The 10,093-nt window shown below is 38.7% G+C and overlaps 1 protein-coding gene across 2 annotated transcripts in view; it reads right to left on the bottom strand.

The window, feature by feature from the left end:
- Positions 1-452: 452 nt before the first annotated feature.
- LOC141172088 (cell adhesion molecule CEACAM7-like) overlaps positions 453-10,093 on the bottom strand; it is a 28,210-nt gene continuing 18,569 nt past the window's right edge. The window contains exons 2-8 of one of the 2 annotated variants that reach the window (XM_073655929.1): positions 6,226-6,582; positions 4,309-4,575; positions 3,894-4,028; positions 2,846-2,962; positions 1,889-1,938; positions 1,654-1,686; positions 453-1,386 (exon numbers count right to left, since the gene is read on the bottom strand). In XM_073655929.1, the coding sequence (XP_073512030.1) occupies positions 1,303-1,386; positions 1,654-1,686; positions 1,889-1,938; positions 2,846-2,962; positions 3,894-4,028; positions 4,309-4,575; positions 6,226-6,582 (1,043 nt within the window). In that variant the 3' untranslated portion in view covers positions 453-1,302. Of the gene's footprint in view, positions 1,387-1,653; positions 1,687-1,888; positions 1,939-2,845; positions 2,963-3,893; positions 4,152-4,308; positions 4,576-6,225; positions 6,583-10,093 lie in introns of both variants that reach the window. The other variant, XM_073655928.1, reaches the window with a different exon arrangement.

Genomic DNA, 10,093 nt, shown 5'->3' with positions numbered 1-10,093 from the left:
GACAGGTTCGACTATGCAAGCTTCACCATAATGCCCTGCAGCTATCACATCACATGGTCTAGTGTAGCCAATCAGGAAGGGGGACTATCACAGCCATTGTAAAACATGAAGGCTGGCCAATCAACACCATTTACAGCCAAGAGAAAGGAGGTCAGAACTCACTCCACTTAGGGATAGAAGAAGGTCTAGTCTAATTGTGGTGTACTACTACAGTACTAAAGGGGATTTAAAATGGAAGTCATAGTCTCAGTCTGTGAATAATCAAAAGATTTAAGTGATGTAGGGAGGTGCTGGACCTGCATCCATCTGTGATATACTGCAGTAACAGCACCTTAATAACAGCTTCTCTTTTATATTCCGCACGCATTGCAAACAAGAAGGGCAGTTAAAATATACAATCAGAAACAATGAAATGCAAATTTATTTTTCATGCACGTACCTACCAACCAACACAGCATTCTGTATTGTGTTATTTGTCGGGGTAGTGTGTAATTTTATTTTTTTAAATATTGTATACATGTTTTACTTTTTGCATACCTGTTTAATTTGTCAACCTTAAACTCTACAACTGTAATATGGGCTATTGCAGCATTTTTGGCTTTGCACCTACTTCATAGTATTTATGTGGTTCTTATAGCTCAGGGGGAATTTATCTGCTTTAACCAACAATCTGCAAACAAATTACTACAATAAATCGAGACATTTACCTGCGCACGTCTGTTGTGGTGCACTTATCTAACTTGTCAAATTTACATTTTACTTTTCTACTTCATCACATTGAAATCAGCCCAATTGTTTTGGCTTCCTAAATTAAGGGATAATTTTTGGACAATTTGTGTAAAAAAAGGGATTGCTACTTCATTAGGCAAAGAAAAAAGCTATTGATATTCCTAAAACATGGATAATTTGTGCATCCCCCATGTGAAAAAGTGATATCGTCTTTCATTTGCACTGTTTGTATAAACCCCAGTAAGGCAGTCATCTGCCTCCAAAAAGGGATAATTTTTGGATCATTTTTACCATTTATGTAGCCTAAAAGGTCCGATAATAGCTTTGCTCCGTACTCTGCAAATGAGATGAATGGGAGATAAGGTGCAGTGTCCCGTAGAACTACAATGTTCCCGTTCCATACTTTTTTTTACATTCAATTGCCAGTGAAGATAACAGCTGATTGGAAGGGGTATCGGTATCAAATCCAAGATAACCCTTTTAAGGGAGCAAAAAAATTCTCAAGTCTACAATGTATACATTGAGCGACAATTAAGCTCACAAAGACCGGTAATGGGAATACATCTTGACTTCCTAATTGCATGGCCCATAAGTGTGACTTGGGAAACAGGGGTCTTGAAGCTCTGTGTATATGCTCTCAGTTCTGCACTGCAAACTCTGCAAGATAAAAACATTTCCATATCCTGATTAAAAAAAATCTAAAATTTGATATCCAGTGTTAAATACATGACTACTCAAAAGTTACATCAAGTTTAAGATTTTGGCAGACTGACCACCAACTGGGACGCAATAAACAACATTTTCATGCAATGGCAATGACATAAAATGCTGATATTGAGGGGGAAAAAATATGTGAACTGGGTATATAGTTTTTACAGCTTAGCTACGAAAAGCAAAACTAGAGGACAAAGTTTCTTTACTCACCATATATAAGGGTGCTGGGGTTGGTAGTGCTTCCTGCAAAAGTTAAGCAAAAATAGAAATTATACAAATGATATAAGATTATTTTAATGAGAATCTGTTGACCGCATCAGAAGTCAATAATTAGATCCATTAAGTTACATGGTTTCTGTTTTTTGTTTTTTTTCCAGTGCTAACCACTGAGCCAGTGTGCTGCCCTATAAAAAAAGGTAAATAATCATAGAACATCATCACGTACCTCCACATTATAGTAGACATCAATCAGATCCTGTCTGTTCCCCAGTAACTCTGTGGATGGATCATCATGAGACATTTAAAAAATATATCATTTTAACCATCCATTTATTTGCCTTTATAAATTACTAAAATGTAATAAATCAATTCAAGGCAAATCAAATTTGGCTGATGTTATAGGGAATTCCAAATAATGCCTTGCAACTATCACAGAATTTGTTATAGCAAAGCCAATCAGGAGATACTATCATAGCCTGTATAAAAGCAGAGACAGGGAATGCAGCAGCAATTTTGTCATTTATCTGGATAGTGAGGTTAACAACTTAGTCAAAGAGAACCCTAAAAATCCCTATGACACTGAAAAAACTGTACAGATAGTGTGCCTGATAGCACAGCACTGACGAATAGTTACCATCCGTTTATCCACAGCCATTTACACTCTTCAACTTTGAAATTGTGGCACCAAAGAAAATTCATGGAATTATGAAAAGTACAGGATGAATCCATCTTATGATTTCCATAATTCCATGACTTTTCTTTTTGCTGATTTTCAATTAATGGAAAAATGGCAGCAAAATTTTCAAAATCTATCTATTTATTTAGTATGAAGTATGAGCACCACATGCAGAAATCCTGACACTTACAGCCTTGGTTGCTATCAATGAAGTTGTTAATGGCTGTTTAAAGAAAATTCTTCTACCGCTCTGAGTGCACTTAAGCAAATCATCAAGATCCGCTGCTGGCAGTGGCCAATGATGTCACAGATGTGCTCAATGGGAGACAAGTCTGGAGACGCTGCTGTTCACAGTACGGAAAGAGCATACATTGACAGCAAAGTAGGATGTACATTTGGGGTTCTTACTTTCCATGTAGATTTCACTGCTAAATAACATAAAGTTTGATAATATCTTTTTGTTGTTGTTCACTCCTTTACTGCACATGCCATAATTTTTTTACATACCATTTCTCCTCTTTCTTACAATTTTCCAGTATAAGCAGACAATTCCGAAAATAATTACTAAAATTCCCAAGATTAATCCAAAGGCAAGTCCAAGTATAAATGTATAATTTATGAATTCTATAAATAAAAAAACAAAAAAGTTAAAATTTTACTGCTACTAATAATAGTAATATTCAGAATAATTACAGAGGAGAGAATTGATTCAATGCAAAACAAATTTTTGACAAATTTTACAAAATTTTACCCAGCAAATTTGAACATCTTACAATTTGATTCATGTGAATGATCTAAAATGGCAGCCGACATTTTACACAAAGCAAAAGACTGCATGAGCCAGAGACAGTTTATTTGACTTCAAGCACAGCCACCCATGCTTCCCCATAATGCCTTGCAGCTATCACATCACATGGTATAGCAAAGCCAATCATAATGGACTATCATAGCCTATATAAAAGCAAAGGCAGGGAATGCAGCAGCCGTTTTGTGTTGAATTTGGATAGTGAGAAGAAGCTACATCTCACAGTTTAGCAGATAGTGTTTGATAGCACAGAAGAGAATAACTGTTACCATCTATTTACCCCTAGGGGTTTGTGATGAAATTACTTTGATATTGCTTAGGTTGTGTTTGCGTTAAAAAGGTTGGCTACAGTGCTAGGAAAGCTTATAGTGCCACATGTGTCTTTTCAAGGCAATTGAACACTATGCAGTACTTACAATTTGCAGCAAATCAATTCACCGCAAATCAAATTTTTGAAAAAAATTGGTGCAGATGGCAAATTCAAAATTCGAAAAATGTGATTATCTCAAATAATATTAAACTTAATCTATAAAATAGTTAAATGTTTGAGTATAAAGTGTCTTGTTCATGTTAATTTTCCCAAGGTTTTATGATGATTAGATTCAGAAGAACCAAAGGGAAAGGAAACATTGTCCAGGTCTTGTAGCTATAATATAGATTAAAAGGCCACTATATTTCAGCCATCGAAAACCAGAATAAGCTCATAAATAACCCAATAATTTATTATCCAATTACTTTATACATCCTTACCTGCCGTCACAGTCACGTACACATTGGCAGCAGCAGTGTGGAGAGTCACCTCATTCTTCACCACACAGGTGTACTGTCCTTCATCTTCTGGTGCAGCATTACTAATATCATATTTGCTTGTCTTTTCCGCTAAAACTGCGCCATTGAGTTTCCATTGGTATTCGGGAGATGGGAAAGAATCGGCAGAACAAATTAGTGTGATGGGAAAACCAGGCATCACATTTAATTTACCCTCTATGTGTGTCTTTTCTGGGCCATCTGCAAAACAAAAGAGTAGCTGCACGAAACTTTCAACTAATAAAGTTTGTAAAGTTATTAGACCATCATATATGTAATAGCAAGACCAGTTAGAGTTTCACCAAAGGCAGAAAATGGAAATGATGATCACACCAGTACAACCATAATGGTTACTCACAGGCCACAGTCACTGTGTGTGGGTCACTGGTACTGCTACCAACTACGTTCCCAGCTTCACACTGGTATTCTCCTGATTCTTTCCGTTTAACACTGGAGAAGGTGAGAGTCTTGTTATCTCTAGATAACTGAGCTTCAGAAGAAATACTGGCACCATTCCTGGTCCATGTTATCTTCGCAGCAACTGAGGTGTCACAGCTTAGGTTTAGTGGGTCACTTTCTTTGGGTTGGGTGATGGATGCTGTAATTTTGGGTTTAGTGACTGGCTCTGTAAATGAAAAAAAATATAGGGAGCGTGTATCATATATTAAAATTCTTATGGAGATCTAAAACAAAGTGTAACTAATGAATTTGTAAAAGCTAAATATAAAGAGGGCCTTTTATCAAATTTTTCATGTCAAACATGGCACATGACGCAATAGTGGCTCAAGAGCAAAATAAAACAATTTAGCTTTTTTTTAGTTTGCCTTTCCATTGCAGAGAAATTGGCAATCAAAGTAGTTGACACTTAATGAGTTAACGTTTGTTAAGTTTAAGTTGTTATAAGATAGTTTTCACTGGGTCATATACTTCTTCCGGTTTGAGTTGTCCAATGATAAGCTGGTAGCAACTCGACAGAAAAAAAAACATGCCCCCTACCTTAGTAGATCAGGTTTCTTAATGTGTGAGATGTAATGAAACAGCTCTGATCTCCTGGTCTAACCTCCTGCATGATTAGAAAGTGCTGTGAGATTAGAGCACAGATGAATCACATCTTTCATATAAGCGGGGATGCGAGCATGTCACTCGAGCAACCCCGATACTTGGTGCATACCCGAGTACCCGTTGCAAACTCAAGTAGCGAGCACTTGCGCTCAAGAAGACTAATGACAACTTATTCAATATGATGACCTAATGTTATCAAATTCTGTGTCGCACCTCTGGGTTCAAATTGTTCACTATACCCCTTGATAAAATCCTTGAGGGGTCTAGTTTCCAAAATGGGTTCACTTGTGGGGGGTTTCCACTGTTTACGCACATCAGGGGCTCTCCAAACCTGACATGGCGTCCGCTCTCAATTCCAGACAATTTTGCATTCAAAAAGTCACATAGTGCTCCTTCCCTTCTGAACTCTGCCGTGCGCCCAAACACTGTATTTTCCCCACATATGGGGTATCGGAGTACTAAGGAGAAATTGTACAAATGTTTTTGGGGTCAATTTTCTCCTTTTACCATTGTGAAAATACAAAAATTGGGGTCTAAAGTAACATTTTTGTGAAAAAATTTAATTTAATTTTTTTTCTTCCACATTTCAAAAATTCCTGTGAAGCACCTGAAAGGTTAATAAACTTACTGAATGTGGTTTTGAGCACCTTGAGGGGTGCAGTTTTTATAATGGTGTCACTTTTTGGTATTTTCTGTCATTAAAGCCCCTCAAAGTCACTTCAAATGTGATGGGGTCCCTAAAAAAATGGTTTTGTAAATTTTGCTGGAAAAATGTGAAAATAGCTGGTCAACTTTTAACCCTTAAAACTTCCTAACAAAAAAAAATGTTATCTCCAAAATTGTGCTGATGTAAAGTAGACATGTGGGAAATGTTATTTATTAACTATTTTGTGTGACATATCTATCTGACTTAAGGGCATGAAAATTCAAATTTTGAAAATTGCAAAATTTTCGAAATTTTCGCCAAATTTCCGATTTTTTCACAAATAAACGTAAGTCATATCGAATAAATGTTACCACTATCATGAAGTACAATATGTCACAAAAAAACAATCTCAGAATCACCTCATAAAGTGACAGTGGTCAGAATTATAGAAATTGGCCCGGTCATTAACATGCAAACCACCCTCAGGGGTAAAGAGGTTAAAGGTAATAGTAGACATTAATAGTGGTTGACCTACTACAGTTTCCAACAATTTGAAAGTAAACTCACCATAGACAGTCAGGATCACATGTGAGACTTCTGCTAAATTCTTTCCCCATAATCTCAATATATAATTTCCAACATCTTTGATTTGAAGATTATTGATCTGTAATGATCCATTATTGAAAGCTATCATCCTGTCATTGTACAGAGGTCCAATGTTTAATGGCCTTTTGGCATTGTTAGAATATTTCAGAATTTCATAATCATCATTTTTATTTGGTCCTTTATACCAATAGTACCTATTAATTTGCTTAGTATTGCCAGTAAGGCTCAGGGTGACAGATCCACTAATAACCGGATACCGAGGGATCAGCTGGATACTGATCTGTCCACTGGTCACATCCATCATGAGGACGAGGAGAACTAGAAAAGAAAAGTTCATCAGGTTTTTTTTTTTAGAATTTTCGATCAACTCAAAATCATCACTGACTTACAGAACATAACCTGCATGAATATTAATTTTTTACCAGCTGCTTCTGCTACAATTTTTGGACATTCTCTGTATTTTGTGCTTTCATTGTTACAACGGATTTTTACTAAGCGGTAGTTTACAAAGTTGTTTGTTTTGCAACTTTTTTGCTTGTTTTTATTTTTTTAACGGGAACCGAAGCACTAGCCTCGTTGATTTTTTTTATGGTGTAAATAATATTTTAATATCAGATACTAGCAATGTTTTTTTTATTATTATTTTGCTCCAGAATAAACTATTTTATAAGAAAAAAAAAAAGTTTTTTTTACTTTGGGATTTTTTTTTCATTGACATTTGTATCTTATTTTTACATAAACAAAAAAATATATATCCTGGGATGGAATATGCTGATCTGGGAGAGGAATTGAGTTAATAATACAAAAAAAATGCTTAAATTCACAGGATAGGTTCTCTAATAGGGCTCATTTAGACGTCAGTTTTACATGCACGGGTTCCATACGTGGATTTTTTACAGATACAGGTACATCTCACTAAATTAGAATATCATCAAAAAGTTAATTTATTTCAGTTCTTCAATATAAAAAGGGAAACTCATATATTATATAGAGTCATTACAAACAGAGTGATCTATTTCAAGTGTTTATGTCTGTTAATGATGATTATGGCTTACAGTCAATGAAAACACAAAAGTCATTATCTCAGTAAATTAGAATACTTTATAACAACAGCTTGAAAAATGTTTTTAAAATCCGAAATGTTGGCCTACTGAAATGCATGTTCAGTAAATGCACTCAATACTTGGTCGGGGCTCCTTTTGCATCAATTACTGCATCAATGCGGCAATGTGGCATGGAGGCGATCAGCCTGTGGCACTGCTGAGGTGTTATGGAAGCCCAGGTTGCTTTGATAGAAGCCTTCAGCTCGTCTGCATTGTTGGGTCTGGGGTCTCTCATCTTCCTCTTGACAATACCCCATAGATTCATTATAATAGATTCTCTATGGGGTTAAGGTCAGGCGAGTTTGCTGCCAATCAAGCACAGTGATACTGTTGTGTGTAAACCAGGTATTGGTACTTTTGGCAGTGTAGACAGGGGCCAAGTCCTGCTGGAGAATGACATTTCCATCTCCAAAAAGCTTGTCGTCAGAGGGAACCATGAAGTGCTCTAAAATTTCCTGGTAGGCGGCTGCGCTGACTTTGGTCTTGATAAAACACAGTGGACCTACACCAGCAGATGACATGGCTCCCCAAACCATCACTGATTGTGGAAACTTCACACTAGACCTCCAGCAGCTTGGATTGTGGCCTCTCCACTCTTCCTCCTGACTCTGGGACCTTGATTTCCAAATGAAATGTAAAATTGACTTTGCATTTATACTTAGTGTGTCAATGACAGCCTTCTGGACATCTGTCAAGTCAGCAGTCTTCCCCATGATTGTGGAGCCTACTGAAACTGTGGCGCCCCTGAGGGTTCAGTCGCCACAGGGGTACAGCACCTTAGACCGAAGTGTGGTATCTCCTCTCCGAGGTAAGGAAGGAGCATCTCTCAGGACTCAGCCATCCATTCAACACTACACCACTCCTGTCCTGAGGGGGGCTTTAAGGCACCATAGTGCTGCCCCAGCCGGGATAAGAGGAGATGGGGGGAGCCAAAGATAGGGGGAACCATGTAGTGGGTGAGGGTGGAGGACGCACTTTAGGTTACACCACAAAATTCATATTTAATAAACGGCCATCTTAGGTTCATGGTCTTTGATTGTGATCTTCATCACTGAACGTGGCTTTCTGTGTGAACCTGCAGCTGATAGAGGATACACGGTCCTCGTCCTCTGGCCTTGAGGCGAGGAGTGGGCTAGAGTTAACGGTTGTCTCTACCCGGTCAAGGTCCCTACCTACGAAGGCCTGCAGGGGAGCAGGGGAGACAAGCTCCACAGGCAAAAGGATCCCAGGGGGATGCAGACGGAGCAGTATACGCCACCTGTCCTCACTATTCTGGCCTAGTCAGAGGGATTCCTGCTGCAAAAGGGGTACTGGCCCCCGATATCTGACTTTGTTACTCCAAGTCTTAGTCGGAGTAGCCCGGAGGCTCAGTGGATCCCATCGTACCCTTGTTGTGTGCATAGCCCAGAGGGAGACCCGGCTTTAGTACACGCACCACATATGGACAGGAGAGGACCTAGTGGGAAAGTCTAAGCACACTCTGGTGCAGGGGGTCCTGATTGATGCACCCGAACTACCCGGAGTGTGCTGAACCCCTTCCTGGTGGCCGCAGCGCGTCGTGAGGAGCAAGGAGAAGCCTTGCAGCTGACACCTAACAACGTGAGTAAAGCTTGGAAGACTACATCTATTGCCTCCGGTCCCTTATTTCAGCGCGACACCACACCGCACCACCCACTACGACTCCCCTGATCCGTCTTCTTTGCCCTGAGGCCCTGCTCCGCCTGTGGGGAGTAGTACCATCTTCTGCTGCCACTACATCCCGCCTCAGAGGACTGCCGCAGCGCTGGTGGCGAATCACCAGACTCCACAGGTGGCGTAGTCATTTAATCCACTCGATTACCACCGTCCCTCCTAGCCCTTATTTTGATGTGACGACCCTGGGCACGGACCGGGCCTAGGCCACGACTGCAACCCTCAACATCTGACCCGGTTCCGAGTACCCCTATCTCTCAGGGTAGGCTAACGAAGTAGGAGGCGTCACAAAACAGACAAAGGGACCTTTTTAAACGCTTCGGAAACCTTTGCAGGTGTTTTTTGTTAATTATTCAAATTTACTGAGATGATGACTTTTGTGTTTTTCATTGGCTGTAAACCATAATCATCAACATTAACAGAAATAAACACTTGAAATAGATCAATCTGTTTGTAATGACTCTATATAATATATGAGTTTCACTTTTTGTACTGAAGTACTGAAATAAATTTACTTTTTGATGATATTCTAATTTAGTGAGATGCACCTATATATCTGGTTATCACCTAGCCAACAGCTTTTTAAAACAAAACACACACACTAGAATTGCACCCCACCCCCCATATTAATTACTAAAGTGGCTTCATCAGGAGTTGGAACATCATTGTGACAGCCACACACTAGAATTGTCCTCTCAAACATTATAACTGCCCACTCAAAATGTTTCACCACCTCAGTGACTTCATCAGGAGCAGGGACATCAGTAACAAGGTCAGTCATGCTAATGTTCCAACCCCTGATGAAGCCGCTGTAGCAGTGAAACATTTTGGATATTCTAGTGTGTTTCTTTTGTTTTAAAATGCTTTTGTTTAGATGACGGCCAAAAATAAGACAGCTTGCCGTCTTAAACGTCTTTAAATGTCTTTTCATTTAAAAAACGATACTTAAATAATTTAATTAATTAAGGTAACATAAGTGCTATGCATGACAATCATTATGATCAAGCCTAGCAACTCTCTGAGATTATAACTTT

Source organism: Phyllobates terribilis, unplaced genomic scaffold (assembly GCF_046119375.1).
Source record: "Phyllobates terribilis strain yellow unplaced genomic scaffold, ASM4611937v1 Scaffold_12__6_contigs__length_324123572, whole genome shotgun sequence".
NCBI lineage: Eukaryota > Metazoa > Chordata > Amphibia > Anura > Dendrobatidae > Phyllobates > Phyllobates terribilis.
This window is presented reverse-complemented; position numbering and strand designations above follow the sequence as displayed.